Source organism: Melospiza melodia, chromosome 6, assembly GCF_035770615.1.
Source record: "Melospiza melodia melodia isolate bMelMel2 chromosome 6, bMelMel2.pri, whole genome shotgun sequence".
Classification (NCBI taxonomy): domain Eukaryota; kingdom Metazoa; phylum Chordata; class Aves; order Passeriformes; family Passerellidae; genus Melospiza; species Melospiza melodia.
Window position 1 is genome coordinate 52,013,918 of NC_086199.1, and position 18,246 is coordinate 52,032,163.

The window sequence follows — 18,246 nt, forward strand, 5'->3', positions numbered from 1 at the left end:
GAGTAAGTGGCTAAGAGTTGGCAAATTCCCCTCCAAAACCTCATCTATTTCTTTAATAGTCTAAATAGTTTTCCAAATTCCAAATAACTCTATGGAAATGGCCAATGACAACACCTGTATTTTCTTCTATTTAGTAACCACATCTGCACTGCATAAAAAATGCAGAAATGTTTCCTCCTGAGAGCATACAGCTGTGCAGTTTATCTCCTTATTCTATACAGAACACAGTATGAGCATCAAATCCCTTCAAGAAACTTTAAAATAAAACAGAGAGACTTACCTCCACAGTTCATTATCTTCCTCACATTAGTCGTTGAAACAATCTGCCTGCTTCTTAAAAAGTCAGCAATTTGTCCCCCAATAGGAACAATAATTGTCATCACTAAATGTGGCACAGCAGATAAGATACCCACCTGAAATTAAAATTAGAATTAGCAAAGTATAAACCATAAGAAAATTTTGATTCTTCATTTTCTGAAACATGCAGCGGCTAATTAATTATTTCTTTTCAACATCACACTCTGTGTTAAAACTTAGTCTTTCATTTTATTTTATGAAGTACAGTGAGAATTTTTAAGAACTTCTGATGCCATGACCCTTGTTGTTTATAGATTGTTTTCATAGTTTATATTTAAGCTAAAGCTTTTTCCCCTCACTTACAGTCCCCGTGTCAGAATTTTCGCATAATTCACAAAGGTGTAAAACTGAATTGCTGCATTTCTTTCGGTGTTTAGTGCAGCTTTGCAGCAAGGCTCGCATGCCCAGACAGATTCCCTGAGGATCATCATCACACAATGGCCATTTGTCTTTGCTTTCTGACCAAGCTGCAAAGTGCACATGGGCAAAAGATGTGTCTGAAAAGCTTTGTATGCAGTGAAAGATAAAATACTGAATATCCACTGGTGGTATTCAAAGTGCTCAGCATACATGACAAAACAAGAGATAGTTCTTTTGTGATGGCTGCTCCAATAGATTATATGGACTTCTCCAATAGATCATATATCTGTTATTCATATTTACCTCCCAGGTCTGGTGCAAACTTCACATGAACCCCATGGAGCCTCAGATCACCCCTACACCTCACACTTTGCCTCTGTCTTTGCTCCTTCCTGAGTGAGAAAGGGGGAGCAGCTCCCACCACATTAAAAGTGCATATAGAAAGGTTAAAATTATATATATATACACACATATATACATTGCATACATATTTGCATGTATATACATATATATATATATATGTACATATATACATATATATATATACACATATAACCATACAAAGGTTATATATATATATATATATATATATATATACACACACACACACAAATTATACTGTCTTCCTAGAACAAGATGGCCCTGCTTTTTAAAAGACACCTGGAAAAATCCATTTTCTAGAAGCTTTGGTGGGATTCTGCAACCCCTGGGGCATCAGGGACAGAGCGTGGTGGGTCTGCTGACACATTTCTAATACCAAGCACAATCTGGGTTTGAGCACTTAACTTGCAGCCCCCTTTAAATCACCTCTAAATCTCACTCTGCCTCCACCTTTCCCTACCCCATCCTTTGTCACTTACTCATATTGGTCAAGGAAACAGGAACTGGGATGAGTAGGATTTAAGATGTAAATCCATGATAAAGATGTGTAACACTTTCCTTTTCTTAATGAATCCTACAATACTTAATTGTAGTAATACTACAATACTGAATACAATACTTCTTAATAAATACTACAAATACTAGCTCTGATATTCGCTTGGTTAAGATAAAAGCTTCACATTCTTTTTACATACCTTGCTTATTTCAAATCCAAAAACTTCCTCAAAGTAAGCAGGCTGACTAATTAGCAGCAAGTAAAAAGTCCAGCTTCTACAGAAGTTTGCAACTATTATTGCATAGACTGGCATAGATGTAAAAAATTTCCTCCATGGTGTTTTGTATTTCTGAAACACAGAAAGGGGATCCAGTTACCATGACAGTCATTATCAGCTCTCCATTTCCTTTCCAAAGCCCTACCCTTTTCTTTAGCTGTGGTCCAACAAGCACAACTATGCACAGCACATAAATGTTACCACAAAATGCGCAAATGGAGAAACTCAGTGATACTTAATTGTATCACAACACTCATGTATGTACAAGTGCTTTAATCTCAGTCATATAAATATGTACATAAACATTAGACCAAAATAAGAGTGTGTTTAAATAATAATGTCTTTAAAGGACAATATTGCTGCATGGAAGGAAACAGTTATATTTGGCACTAACTACATTATTTCTTTCAGATTTACTGCAAACAGGTATTTTAGCATTTAAACCTTAACTGCACTATTCTACCTTTTTTAAAATCAAGTCTCAACTGAAACTGCTTGGTCAATATATTTTTATTTTTATTATTGTATTTTTAAAATAAATTGCAGAAAGAAAGAAATAAAGAAAGGCAGATGGAGAACCCTGCTGAGTCCCAGCACCTGTCCACAAACCCAGGCTTCCACCCATCTGTGTTGGTCCAAAAACAGAATCCATACCCAGATAAGTGCTGGAAAATCACTTCAGCAAGAATTCAGGCTGAATTCAGTCTACTATTGATTTGAATACTGCCTTTTCTTAAAAAAAAAAAAAAAACAAAAAAACCCAAAACAACAGCCTATAGATATATATGTGCAACACCTTGTATATCTATTAAATTACACTTAAGTGAGAAGTAAGGATTAAGTGACTTAATTAATGAGAAGCCAGCCAGAAAATCTAATTCCCAAACTTGATAGTATGGGAAGAATTTCAGCTTAAATATTTTAGAAGTAGCCAAACTATTGATACAAGATAATCACTTTGAAAAAAATGTTTAATCAAAAAGCCACAGTAAAAAATGGAAATTGTACAGTCCAAATTAGAATTGTATGGACATCTTTCAAAGTAACTCATTTCATATCAGATTTTCAAAACCATGAGCCCTCCTGAATGCAGTTGAATGGCAACTGAGACAGGCCCTCAATAGCATCTAAAAATTTCAGCTATCAAAAAATGACTCTGTAATATTTTCAGTTCTTTCTTTAATACTAAATCAAGTTTTTACTAAGTCAAAAATTGTTAATTCCTGAGTTCAATCAAGAACCAGTGTTCTGACCGAATAGGAAATTTGATGGGGTCTACTGGGAATGAGTGGTGTAAAAATTTAGGCAGATGAAGTGAGGCTTAAATATTTATTTTTTATTTTCCTGAGTCAGTGAACAACCATGGCAATAGTTTCTTTAAAACTTTTCAGCAGTTACAGAAATAAGATTATTATTTCTGTTACAGAAATAAGATGATTATTAGTTAGCACAATTGGAGTGTTCAGTGGCTGGAAATTTCAGGGTTCATACATGGTTTTTAGGTCATACATGGTTCTTGAGAACTAAACCATTACAGAACTAAGATTATGAGAGGCTTGATAACATGTCTCCTGCAAAATGAGAAATAATGGGAATTGTTCTGAATTGTTGCCTGCAACAATGGGAAATGTTCTTATGGATCTCAAAGCATGCTCTATTGCAACTTGCAGTTTTTCTGGCAGACAAAACATAAAATAATAAGGATGGGCATTTTCTGGTGTTCTGGGGACCTCAAGAGACACTGAGCAGTGCTTTTCCTGCAGTTTGCTTTTAGGAAGAGGAAAACCTTCCAGAAATTACTATATAGGAAGGAAAGGGAGAGGAAAACCTTCCAGAAATTACTATATAGGAAGGAAACTGACTTTTTCAGCTCAAGATATAAGAAAAGTCTAAATAAAGTTGCAGTCTCAAATGTAGCTGTACCTCTTTTTTGTAATTTGGAGTAGACAAAGAGGCATAAATTCCATGAGTTATCTGCCAGAAGAACTGTGATCTCTTAGTGCAAAAGCAGAATCCACCCAGAAATCCACTGGCAGATTAAAGATCTTCCCATCCCCTAGGAACACATTTGCTCAAATTGTTCAAAATACACTTTTCAATCAGAAGGTGAGTGTTTGATTTTTTTGTTGTTGTCTTTTTTTGGTTGCTGGGGTGTTTATTTTTCTTACTATCTCATTGGAAACCAGTGTGTGGGTAATGTTCTTACTTCCATTGCACCTAGGAGGTTGGCACTCTCTCCAATGCTTTCTTCTATGTATCTCCTTTCTTCATCTGTGATTGTAGGATGCTTTGCAGGACTCTCATATGAAACCAAAAGCCAAAACATGTACCAGACTATACCAAAGCTCCCTTGGGAACAGAAAGAAAGACTTTAAAAAGAAATGCACAATAAAGCAGCAAACAAGGAAGAAAAATCTGTGAAGAATTACAACATATTTAAATGGCAATTTTTGATTTTTGTCAGTGCTTCTTCACTGAGTTCTCTCAGTAGAGATAACTCTACAACAGAGAGTTTGGTCCTCTGAATAATACTTGTTCAAAATACATGCAGGACTATGGCACAGTGAAGTAGTCTTTGCTTTGGTTACAGGATTATTTCACTGTAAGTGAATATTCAGTGATCTTAACATCAATTTCTGCACTGAAAGAGCTTCCATTTCATTTCACCAAGCTGTAAAGGAAGGTCCATCCAGCTTTAAGATGCTGATGTTTGATTACTGCACTAAATTTTTACCTGCAGAATAGAAGACTCTGGCAACGTTTTCAACATAGCAATGAACTTCCTGAGTAGTTTATTAAATTCCTATAATGCTTCCACTTAATTCACACAAACACAGACTGAATTCCCTTGGGGCATTCTTTTCTGTCAGTGTAGGTTAACATAACTGGTGTGGATAAAGTTATGTAGGTCTTCAGATAAAAATCAGGACAACTTATTCAGGGCAGGCACTCTAAATGTGCAGTTTTGTCAGTGTGAGAGGTGTTAATGTGAGCAGAGATACTATAGATCTGCCCAGAAGTTTGCACTGCTTATGTTAAAAGTAATGGAGGTTTCAAGGTGAGCTAGCTTTTCTTATTGTATTGTCTTGCTTCCTTACATACTCTTCTCTTTAAATTCTGTTCTCTCATTGCTCTTTTCTCTAGGCTGTATTTTTAGATTAGAAGTCCCACTTCTCTGGGGGTTTTTTGTCCTCTTAACAGTAGCTGTTGCATTTTTAGAAAGGGTAGAGGAAGGTGCCACAATCCTGGGGTGAGAGGAGCAGAAATGCATACCATACACATAGAACACAGAAGACCACCCCGTGTATTGCACCAGAATCCCAGCCAAAGGCATTGCAATCACAGCTCCTGCATAGGAACCTACGAAACAAGACACGTGGGTCACCAGGGAGGAAAAAATCAGTTTCAACACACTCATGCATTACAAACAGAGGGAGGGCAGAAAGGCAGAGTTACTCACCACAAAAGGAGGTGGTTGCTAACCTACTCCTCTCTAATGGGGGGGCCCACTTGCTCCAAATGCCGTGGCAGGCAGGGTAGGTGACCCCCTGGGAAATGGGGTGCCACAGGTTAGCTAAAGCTGGTCAGGCACTCACTCAGCTGTCTTTGCATGAGCTTTTGTCTCTAATCGCTATCAACAAGAGGTTGAGAATGCTTTTTTGCACCTTTACAGTAAAATCTGAGCGCAGCCGCAGAAAAGCGTCAATATCTGTTCAAGCTGGGTTTTGTGTGTCACTTCAAATCATTACAGAGACCATAAGAAACAAATATAAACCATGTTTCCTTTCCAAATCATTAAAGAGACTGAATTAAACAAATATAAAACATGCTCTCCCCCTTCCAGGAAAGAATTCCAAATAATTAAAGAGCATTAGTGCACAAGAACCAGAGTCAAGGGAAGGATGACAACACAGATTCTCTGAAGTCTTTCTAATGCAGGACCCATTTATCCAACCCTTATTTTCTTTACCTAACATTTAAAGCAAAATTTAGGAAATACTGATTAAAGTGACACTGCTCTACAACTAGAAAACAAGATCCATAAACATTTAAGAAATATACCCTTAAGAGAAGTTTTTTTTCCCTCTCTCTTTAATGAACCTACTTCAGCATATAAAGTAAGCATTTGAATGATATTTGACTTGATTTTAAACCAGCTACCATTTAGGTCTCTCTTCAAAACCAGCCTTTAACTTAGCAATGGAAAAATTAAACCTGCAGTGTTTAAATTTTAGAAGATGTTATATAGAATGTACAGTAATTCCTGATTAAGATGTACAAATGTACACAAATTTGTGGTTATTTATGGCATATGCAAATTATGGTATATGCATATACATCATATCTATATATATATTTAATATAGGTTATATAAAATAACCTATATAAAGGTTATATAAAAAGGAAAGGAAAGGAAAGGAAAGGAAAGGAAAGGAAAGGAAAGGAAAGGAAAGGAAAGGAAAGGAAAGGAAAGGAAAGGAAAGGAAAGGAAAGGAAAGGAAAGGAAAGGAAAGGAAAGGAAAGGAAAGGAAAGGAAAGGAAAGGAAAGGAAAGGAAAGGAAAGGAAAGGAAAGGAAAGGAAAGGAAAGGAAAAAGGGGAAAGGAAAAAGGGGAAAGGAAAAAGGGGAAAGGAAAAAGGGGAAAGGAAAAAGGGGAAAGGCTCAATTATTTTTTCCCTCTTTTAAATTATGGTAAATCTCTTATTCATTCCCACAAAAACATAGCATGGTCAGGACTTAAGATATAACCTTAGGTTGTTGTTAAATATTTACTCTGTGATGCTGACCAACAAGTAACTGTTGAGAATTACACCAGTATCAGCCTTATGCAGTGTAGGAGTTCAGTGAAACATCAGTGCTAAATGCATATCTCATTTTGCCATGACATTTCATAGCTGAAGGAAAATCAAACATCAGTAATTCATACATTGAAATCCTTTACATTCACCATCAGTAATAAATTTACAACCATTTCTATCTTCCTTGCAGAGCTACAGCTGCTAGTTAAAGGCTAACAAACACTATTACATTTATTAGTTTTACAGTTTTCCATACCTCCACAAGGCCCTGCAGGATCCTCACGAAGATGACACATCCATAGTGCACCCTGGCTGCAGATGGGATCAGCATGTTCAGGGAAGATGTCAGCAGTATAGCAGCACCAAACACCCTGCAAAGGCAGCAAAAAGGGGAAAGGAAGTGACTTCAGTGCTCTCCCAACTGATTTGTTCTACATACATATGCTCATGTACCAATGTGGGTGTTCCCTACATGTGTTCTTTATATGAATGTATGATTGCATTGGAAATATGATTGCACTGGAAAAGTGTCTGCTTCCATCTAGAGTAATAATCTGTCTATGAGACCAAACATGGGTATGTTCATCTATTTAGCATCATTTCCTAAAGAAAAATGTCTTATGCAATCACAGGTATAGATATTTTACTGTTCTTTATATGGGGAATGTACTGACTGCACTGGAAAAATGTCTGCTTCCATCTAGTGTAATTATCTGTTTTGTAAGCCCAAACATGGATGTGTTCATCTATTTAGCATCATTTCCGAAGGAAATATATCTTATGCAATCACAGGTATAGATATTAATTTACCTATAAACACCCACTTTAATTTTCACACTAATTTCAATCAAATCAAATCCACCCTCTGGAAACAAAGTTAGAATTTGTCTCCAAAGGGTGTGCTGAAACAGATGGTAAGGAAAAGAGTTTCTCGTGTACTTTAATTGTAAGAAAGTGACACCATACATTCACTCCTTATAAAGCAGAAGAGAATTCACTTTCATACAGGCCAAAAGCATGGGGAAGAATTTTAGAGCTGGGATTTTCTTAGACAAAAGGTATAATCAATCTGGAAACACATATCTGTAGAAACCAGATAATTCTGACTGCTGTTTTTCAGAGGTTACTCACTGAAAATTTCTCAATTTGATTCCACAGCACCCTAATTTGAAATAAAGCACCTTACAAAGTCTAAATAAATGCATGACGTGGTGATTAATTTTCAATTCCACTGATTTGATTGAATTTTTATTTGATTCCATTAATCCACCTCTTGTAGGAGGAAACCTTTTCCCCAGCATTATTTTGTCTTTTTTTTGTCTAAAGCTACATAATGCAAATATAAATCTGATGACATATGACATCAGAGTATCTGATGTGGAACTGATTTGACAGAAACCTTTGACCTCCACTTGTGTTCTTCAGAAACTGGTACAGTGCCATGAGTCACTGAGAAACAGACCTTGGGCTAAAGATGCATGATGAAAATCCTCCTCAAAGGCACAATATTCCACATTCTGTATTGCGAAAAATGCACGTATTTTATGAGTGGCTTTTTGCAAATATTGAAATGAATATTATATGTGTTGTGTTAGAAAGTTATGCTGCATTAATTCTCTTAAGTAGTGTCTTAAATATAGTTTAAGTTATAAAAAATGGTACAATAGAAACTATGCTATGTAGGATACTTTTTTTAAAGAAAATATTCACACTGAGACAGCAGCCACAGGACACCTGAATCTTTCAGAGAAAGAGAATTTATTGGTCCCTTATCAGAAGAAACAAACTTCTTCCTGCCTCGAAGGCGCTGTTAAGATTCGGAGGAAGAAGCTGACACTGCCCAGACAGAATCCTGTGTTTGAATGGAATTTCTGCATCATGGATGAGGTGTATGAATATGCAGCAGGCTGTTGCTGTTAAGGGTTAATCCTCTGTTAATGTGGGTCCTTTTTTGGGCTTATTGTGCCCAGAAAGAGGTACCTGGACATCCATAACTCTTTTTCTCTATTGTCTCATATTGTCCTAATCCAAATTGTCCAAATTATTATTACTCTAATTGTATTACTATTTTTATAACCATTTTATTACTATTAAACTTTAAAAATTTTATAAACAAATGATTGGCATTTTTCACATGTATGCAGAATCACAGTCTGAAACAAATCTTCAAATAGCAAGCTGAGTGTATCCACTTTTGTTTGACCCATATTAAAGGGCATGGTAAGGAATCTTTTGGGCTAAAGAACCCTAAATCTCCTCTCCTCATTGTGCTCCCTTTGATCTCTAGGTCAATAAAACAATATTTATCTGTCTGTACAGCATATTTCTGGCTCTGCTTGTCAGCATGTTCCATACATTTGCTGGTACCTGATTGTGTTGCACTGTGAGGAATATTCTGACCTAAATTGTCTTCTACTCTTGATTTCTTAAAGTGTAATTTCTACTCCAAAACTACCTGCACTTCATTTCCTTAGAATTTAACACCTCCTTATGTTCACATAAACTCCAGTGGTGTCTTGTCCTGGTAAAATCACGTGAAAATAGAATATTTTAAAATGCCATCTCTTTACAAGGATGAGATTTACAAGATTGGTGCTGTAGGTAATCCTTCTTCAAGGAAATTCCCTCAAGTTTTTTAATCCTATATCTGAAATCAGCTTCTACTTGCACACAGCTGAAAGCTGATTTTCCCAGAGCTGCCTCTGTCCTCATGTTTACTGAAGAGAAGATCTTTCCTTGAGTCTGCTCCTTCTCAAGACAAGGAAAATGTAACTGAAGGAATGGTCAGAGACATGCTTCCTCCACATTGACATCTGGCCTGCATTTAGACACACAAGCACCGGTGAATATTCACTTACACCAGGGTTTGGATGATGAAACAATTCTGCAACATCACTTGGGAGCCAATTCTCTCTCTGAACTATGCTTTATAACAATGACTTCCTCTCTCTCCTCAAAAATCTAATGATTTGAAAGCAGAATAAGTTAGAGTTAAATTATGATTCTTGCAAGAAATGGCTTTTTGATGCTTTTTGTGAGTCCCTATTAGAAGTGATGTCATGCATGGCAATTTTAGTGAGTCCATTTCCTCTATAACTCTTAATCAAGAGCAAATAAATCTTCCTATATTTGCTTTGTATCTCTCAGCACACAATCATAAATATCATAAGCATTTCTCCTTAAGGCCCCTTAATCTTCTTAGCTCTATTTCCATAAATACTAAATACTACCTAACAATATACAGTGCTGTTTTTTGTAAAGCCTTACTCTTTTATTGCTTTAAACATCTCACTTAGCAATATTTATTATTATTTAGATCAAATAAAACTTATTTTGGGCTAAAGTCAATCAAAATATATTTGAATGCAGCTCACATTTGAATATATTTAGTTGGGAAATGGAACATTCTGATTGTTCCTAGGGCATTTCTAAACCATTTTGCTGACTCACACATCAAACCCTCAAATTGTGCTATCCTTTTTTTTTTTTTTGCTTACATTTTTTTCTTCTATTAAGCTAGTGATTTATGATGCTTTATGTTTAATGAGAGCATCTTGCTCAATTTTTCTACAAGGCTAATTCCAGCAGTGGGTTAGAAAGTTTAGATTTCTGATGTAGCCATGGCAAATTAAGTGTGTGTGTGGCTCCACTGTCGTTTCCAGCTTGTTTAGGAGTGTTTGTTCCACTGCAGTTCTGTACAATCTGTACAAATTTGTACAATTTTGTACATTTTTGTACAATTTTGTACAAGCACCACTTTGCCCTCCTGGCGTTCTGGTGTCACACTGAGAGAGGAGCTGTGGCCCTTGCTGGACACACATTTTTAGAGCTGCTGTGCCCTTGGTGCCTCGTCCAGATGTGTTTGCACAGCTGGGCTCTGGAGCCCCCGGGCTGAGCTCAGCCTTGGACATCCAGGTGGCTGCACTTCCATCCCCAGGCACCCTTGGAAATCCATTTCATCCTGGGCATACTCCAAACCCCACAGAAGGTTTCAATGCCATGGCACAAAGCAAAACCTTTACCAGACTGAGGGTAAACTCTGGGGAATTGGAGTTACAGTGCAGAGATAGAGCAATGGCACTGCCATAATTCTGGGCCCTTGCATTAGGATGGAATTAAAATGCCATGACATGTCTGCAGCAGCCCCTAGCCTTGCAAAAAAAATTCCTTCCTGACTCAAAATCAGCAACTGTGCAACTACATCTGGAAGAAAATAAACACATACAGAAGAACACAATAAATACAGTAGTAGTGTGTCAAGGAGAGGGGAAAAACCCCAAGAAATTCTGGTCCTCACAAGTGACCAGAAGCAGTCCTGAAACAGAAAAAAAAAGCTTTATTTATCTATTTCTATATCTATTTCTGAGTAGAGTAGAAGTATTTCTACTCTATTTCTATTTCTAATTCTACTCTAGAGTAGAAGTATTTCTACTCTGAAGCTGAGCAGACTCAGTCCCAAAAATCAGAATCTAACACTGATCTTCAGTGTTTTGCTGACCCTGGCCTCAAAGGTCATTGACTGTGACTTAATCCTCCTGCAATGTAAGGAGTAATAACAGCAAAATCTTATTTGAATGTGAGACATTTGGGACAGGAGAAGAGAAAGGAAATTACTTTGACAGCTCAGGAGAAGGGCTTAAAATGGAATGAGGTTGCAAGGGGAATTAATCTGTTTGGGTTCCAAGTCAATTGGCTCATTTTTCTCTTTTAAACAAAAGAAAAACAAGTGTATTTTTGGATTTCTAATATCTGCATCTGTGCAGCAGCACTGTTGTCATCCTCCTTTGTCAGGAAATTCACATTCCATGGGCACTCTGCAGTGTTACAGATATTCTGCAGAGTTTTCCAGATTTGGTTACACAGCTGGAAGCAGAGTCAGCTCCCAAAGCGAGCTGGGCACAGGGCACAGGCAGATGGAGGGAATATCCAGTTACACACAGGACAGCTGAAAGTGAGGAGCCCTCATCAGAGGCATCCTCTACCCCAGGGACTGGCAATGAAAATTGCTGCAAGGGATTCATGGAACATAAAACTAAAACGTGTCTATGTGGTGGGATCAATTCCTCATCTGAGCCTCCTGCATTTTTATTTATGCCAATTTTTAATGTATTTGATAAATTCCACAATATTGACATCTCTATTCTCTGGATAATAACAAAACACTGAAGATCAATTAAAATTCTGATTTTTGGGGCTGAATCTACTCAGTCTAGAAATAGAAATAGAATGAATTTTTCTAAAGCATATGAAGTACCTTAACTAAATTTGTCCTTTAAAAAAGATTGAAAAGTAACTCTGTATATTTAAAATGAATTTTTAAACATTCCTTTAAACAAGAAAATGCTGTAGTTTTAAGATGTGTAAATATATGCTCTATCAGTGAATTATTAACATAATTTCATTGAAATTCAAAATAATTAAAGAACAGTAAGCCTTGGTCACTTACAACTACAAAACACCATTGCATGTATTTGAACAGATTTGGATTCAAAAATACAAAAATTTAGAAAGCATTCAATGGCTTCCATAGAAAATTAATTCAGGAGTGTAACTGAATAGTTTTACCCCCCCAAAGTGCCACTGATCATCATGTCATGGAAGATCTATCTGCTGAATAGGAAAGTTTATTATTTTGTTCATTTTCTAGGAAATCATAGGGTGTGGGTGGGTGTGTGGGGATGTGTGTGAAAGCATTTTGCATCACTACAATAAATTAAATTCAAAATATTATAATTTGGTCTACTCTGTCTGTAAGCAGGAACCTATGGGAAATGTAAACTCTGGTTGTTTCTGAACAACCTCTGATTTGACAATTTCACATGAATATTGATCATATTCTAGAGGACATTATTTTCATTGGATGAAGTATGTGTATTGATCAAATACTTGATTTGTAAATAAGTCATAGTTACAAATTCATTAGGTAAATTCATTAGGTAAATTTGTTAGGTAAATAGTGTAGAAAACAAAGAGGATTGAAAACACAAGCTTTCTTCTGAAGTTTTCCCAACCCACTTTAAAGACTAGATGTAAAAACCTGCCATTATAAAATAAATTTAATTTATTTGGATTCAAGCTGGTGAGTTGGTTTGCCGTTTTCCTTATAGAAATGACATGAAATATGTTGAAGAAAGACTTATTTTATGAAACAGATATAAAAACCTAGGCTGGGTTTTACCTCTCCTTTGCTGTTCTTTATTGAACAGTAATTTTGGGAGAGTCCTTGTACACAACACAGACATGGTTCTGCTGTATTTTCACACAATCCAAACAATATTTTGTCTGAGAGGAGCTGCAAGGCTCAATGCTGTATTAAATGCTTCATTTTGTCCAGTAAAACACAATATCTAGAAAGAAGCAAGACAGGACCTAGCTGGAATGTCTGTGGGCTTTACAGCAGCTTTTCAGAATGTTTTCTTCTGTAAATGACAGTTTGTGATCAACTCCTCAACTTAGATTTTTCTTGGAATATATAGAAATTTCAGGGCTTAACTGACACATTTCTCTCCTTACAAAGCACATTTCTACCTGTATCAGGTGTGATGATCAGGGCCTTCTAAGAGTTTGATACAGAACTCGTGCATTTTGATGGCCTGAATTTGCTATGGTTCGATCTGCCAGGTTGGAAGATGAAAAAATCCCAAAATATTCACAAGACTTTGGGCAAAACAGAGGATTCAAGAGGCTGCATCAAGCACTGATGTGAAATGCCATGCAAAGATTAAACCCATGTGAATCAGCAAGCCAGAAGAAGAAGTCCTTTACGTTTCTGCCTTCTTCAAACCCCACTGATGCCACTGATTCCACCAAGCCCACAAACAGTGTTCAGGCTGTGTTTTTCATTGCCTGCTCACAGACCTGGTTTTTGCAATGTCAATGTGTATTTTATAAAAACGTGGGCACTGCTGGATGACAGCATCATTGGAATGGATGCTAAATGTAAAAGAACCCTGGGTCATTAAATTCAAATTGTTGTTCTTACCAGCAAGTGCATTACATTATCCTTTCATAAACAGATCAGTTTCCAGCTGAGAAGTTACCAGCATTTCGCCCACTTAGTAGTTTTTCAACTTTTTATTTCATATATCCAGTATACATCTTTTATATATAGAATATATATATATTTATTCTTATATATAGAAGACACACATATATATATCTATATATATGTATCTATATATATATCGATATATCTATATATAGATATATATAAGACATATATCCACTCTATGTCTTCTACCCATGTTGTTTTATTTTAATGGTTTTAATCTCTTCACTTTCCACAGCCTCAATCCTGTTTTCTTTTGTGCCACTAAGCAAATCAGGTGCTCTAGATCTTGTCTTGCTTTTTTCCTTCATTCCTGTGCTCACTCTACCAATCCTCCCTCTTTCCTGACTGAATTCAGCTGGGGAATCTCTCAACCTGTGGTTTTGTTTTACAGCTCATTATGTCTATATATGTCTAGATAAAGCTCTAACTCATTTCTTCTAGCTCATTAACTTTGGGACAGCTTGCTCTTTAAATATGTAACCTGCTAAATAATGTTTCAAACCAGGGCTGTCTCACTCAAATCACCTTACCAACATGCTGTGGTTCAACTGATTTAGAGATATATAACACATTTACTGCAGCAATCACCTGTAGGTTTAATTTTAAAATGTTTTCTGGAGTTGTTTGGGAGGATAACTGCTATGTGCTGGACTCAAAAGCTGGGCATCTGTACTGCTTTTTGGGGTGTTTTCTGATTTATGGGGCACAGGTGATTGTGTCAGGACTGCTCAGAGCAAAGGCAGATTCCTTCAGAGCACAATGACAGTGACATGAGTGGTTTTACGCAATGAAAACAACCTAAATAACATTTTGTTGCATCAAACCCAGTGTACAAATTGTTTTGGACTGAAGTAACAAAGAAAATAGAGGTGATTAAGGATACCTGTTGCACAGAGTGTGTGCTATTAATGCTCAGAAGCATCCCTGGGTTTTGTTCAGAGACAGTTTATTTTTTTATTATTATTATTATTATTATTATTATTATTATTATTATTATTATTATTATTATTATTATTAATAATAATAATAATAATAATAATAATAATAATAATATCATAATTATTTAATTATTATTATTATTATTTAATTATTTCTTAGATACCACTGTTAATGCAGTATGGATTTGCGGAAACTCAGGACTAGAAGAGAATTGTGGGCAAAGTTGACAGCATCGACATATTGGGATGATGTAATCCTAATAAATAAGAAGTTTCTTCATCAGCTCGTTCTGAAAGGGGTGTCCTGACATGGGGGTTGGAATTGGGAGTTTTTTATGGTCCCTTCCAAACCAAACCATTCTAGGATTTTCTGAAGTTATCTGGTGTAATTTTATGAACGCTGTGTCATGGATTTTACACAGATAAAGATTTCAAAGGATTTTCATCAATGGAGGAAGGAATGTAAAAAATAAGCTCAAATTTCAAACATAACCCTACTCCCTCAACAAGGAGGGCTAAATTTGGAAAATTTTAGATTTAGTCCTGAAAAAATTAGTCAAGGATAAATGGAAGATTTGGTTACACTACTTGTATTGATTTTTTAAAAAAATATATACCTATCATCTCACTTGGTCATTTCCTTTGTAACCTAAATACTCCTGATAATATTTGTCTTAGTCTAGTTGTCTTTTTCGGTCTGTAATCACCCTGTGGTAATCACATATCCTCTGGATACAGAGAGACCGAGCTGTCGCAGGGTTTTCCTGGGAAGCTGTGAAAAAGCTCAGAGAAAGAATTAAAACAATTATTATCTCTCTTTCTGTAGCTGTTGTTTACAGACATGATTCTCTGGTGGTGTTCACAGGGGTCCCAGGATGAGGGAAGAGATGAGAATCCTGACTCCATGTTTCAGAAGGAAACATGATTTATTATTTTATGATATATATTATATTAAAAGAAAATGGTATATCAAAACTATACTAAAGAAAGAGAAAGGAGACATCAGAAGGCTAGCAAAGAAAGAAATGGAATGATAATAAAATCTTGTGACTGACCACAGTCCCAACACAGCTGGACCTGTGACTGGTCATCAGTAGAAAAAATTCACATGGACCAATCACAGATGCACCTGTTGCATTTCACAGCAGCAGATAATCATTGTTTTTCTTTTACTTTGAGGTCTCTCAGCTTCTCAGGAGAAAAAATCCTGGCAAAAGGATTTTTCATAAAATACGTCTGTGACATGATTCTTCAGAGTGTGCTATTCACCTCTAGTGTGAGAGAAGATTCCTAAAGGCCAATCAGGTCTTAGGGCCACCCTTGTTTCCATAAGAACTGTACATTTCTAATAATAAAGTGCCTTTTCATGCCTCCTGATGATGGAGTCTCTGTGTCACCTTTGGCTGTCCCCAGTACCCCTTTGGTGATAATAACCCTGCTTTTGTTAAGTTTTACTTGTGTTTATGTATTTCAAATTAACTAAGCAGAACTGAAGCCATCATGGGGAGGCACTGTTTAGCTATTCTATGGCACATACAGTCATTCTGATTTATTTCTAGTACAGGCTCTTTCCCAATGACTCTGCTGACCCATTTCCTGTAAACATCCCCCTGTGAAACTCTCACCCTTACAATTTATGTTTTCCTAAATGATAGACAGAATGCAGTGTTCTGTTCTGAATTGGGCCTTTAACTTGCATGAAACAGCACAGGGCTAACAAAACTGGGATTGTGCCATGAATATTGGAGTGGAAGATGAGCTCAGCCATCCAAAAACCAGAGACAATAATCTACCTTTGCCATTAGAGAGGAACGCTTGTTCCCTAGGCTGAACATGCTTCATAGGAGAATTGCTTAAAACTGAACTGAGTCTGTGGCCAGAAGCCATGTACAATAGCTTTATTTGGCTTTCTTAAATCAAGATAAAGCAGGTTATTTTCATTGATATGTGTGTATGGGAGGAGGGGGATGTGTCTCTGTGCTCCTCGCAGTAAATCCTATTAGGAGCCCCTCATGAAGCATTAATATGTAAGAGCCGACCTCCCGCCACCTAATCCAGTTTAATAAGGGCTTGGATACATTATTAATTTTTGTCACACATCTGAGGCCCCCTTTTATCAAGCAAAACCCCCACCCAAATCCCTTGTTGCATCATTAAATTGTGGAAACAGCTTCATCACTCGTGACAGAGAAATGGAAGGGCCCTGAACCATATGGCAGAGGCAGCACCAGTCTCCCCAGTGCCCTTCCTGGAGAGACTGGGACTCAAAGGATCTGCACTGAGCAGGGTGACAGAGCCATCCTGGGGGTTTTTGTGCAGTTTTGGCTCCTTTGCCTGGAGCAGAGGAGCCCAGAGCAGTGCCAGGGTAGAGAGCAGCCTGGCCTGCAGGGTTTGGGATGGATGTGAAATGTGGGGCTGGCAAGGGCAGCTCTGGGGCTCCCTCACGATGCAGGGTCAGCTCAAGTCCTCGGGAGTTCAGAAGTTGGCACTTGTTTAATCAGCCTCTAATCCCCTGCTCGTGTTGTGAATTAATCTTTGTTTGCAAAGCAGAAAATACACAACATGCCTGCCTGCTAAAAGAATGGAATAATTTCTGTTTTTAAAATAGGGAAAGGTAAAGATGTGCACTTCTGGACATCTTTCCATTGTATTTCTAAACCTATACTTGACCTTAAATGTTTATGCTTGTCCTAATTAAGGCAGAGTTAGGGAGATTTTGATTTCACTGACATGCCAATGACAGTTTCAGTGAAAATCTGTGGGACTGAGACAAGGTGCACTGACAGTTGTCTGAAATATCATTCATTTTATTCACACAAATAATCCTATCAGATTACTGGCTGGGAAGAAGGACTCAGCCTTTAATAACAAGAAGAATGGCACTTGAGAAACAAAGATTAATTTGAAGTGAAATGCTAATTTGCATAATTTCATTCAGATTAGAATGACAATGATTAAGAGTTCAGCATAGATGAGAGATAATTACATTGTGGAGAAATGCAGTATGGTCATGTAGTTACATTTTTTAATGAGAATACTGCCAGGACTTGAGCTTTGACAGATAATAGGAAATATATGTCATTATCACAGGTGATTTTAACTTTTAAAAAATTGGCATTCTATTCTGCCCTTTGGGTCTCTTTGTGTCAGAAGGTTCTCATGTTTGAGTACACACAAATGAGCTAAACCCTTTACTCAGCTTCATTGTATAAAAAATATGCTGTGATTATTGCAGATTTACTTTTGAAAAAATGCTTGGCACATACAGTCAAAACTGATATTTCTATTTTAAATGTGTAACTGCATTGGGAATTGACTCTCTATTGCATAACCTAACAATGCCCCATTAATTTCAAATAATCTTTCCTGATTTACAGCAAATCTTTAAACAGTTCACTTAGGAAATCAGTGAGGAAATACTGCCACAACATTTCAGTGCTGCTTTTGGGGTTTGTTACAGATTTCCAACATAAAGGATATTTAAAGGGTGTATCAGAAGTTTAAAATATAATAATACTCAAATTATCTTGAGATGAGGTGATAAAACTGAGCACAGTTTCACACCTTCCCATATGTGTGTGACAGCAC

The 18,246-nt window shown here is 36.7% G+C and overlaps 1 protein-coding gene across 1 annotated transcript in view; it reads right to left on the reverse strand.

Moving 5' to 3' along the window:
• Window positions 1–18,246, reverse strand: part of SLC17A6 (solute carrier family 17 member 6) — a 30,901-nt gene that overhangs the window by 4,760 nt on the left and 7,895 nt on the right. The window contains exons 4-9 of the mRNA XM_063158148.1: window positions 6,926–7,040; window positions 5,332–5,419; window positions 5,145–5,231; window positions 4,078–4,220; window positions 1,794–1,943; window positions 281–413 (exon numbers count right to left, since the gene is read on the reverse strand). Of these exons, the coding sequence (XP_063014218.1) occupies window positions 281–413; window positions 1,794–1,943; window positions 4,078–4,220; window positions 5,145–5,231; window positions 5,332–5,419; window positions 6,926–7,040 (716 nt within the window). The remainder of the gene's footprint in view (window positions 1–280; window positions 414–1,793; window positions 1,944–4,077; window positions 4,221–5,144; window positions 5,232–5,331; window positions 5,420–6,925; window positions 7,041–18,246) is intronic.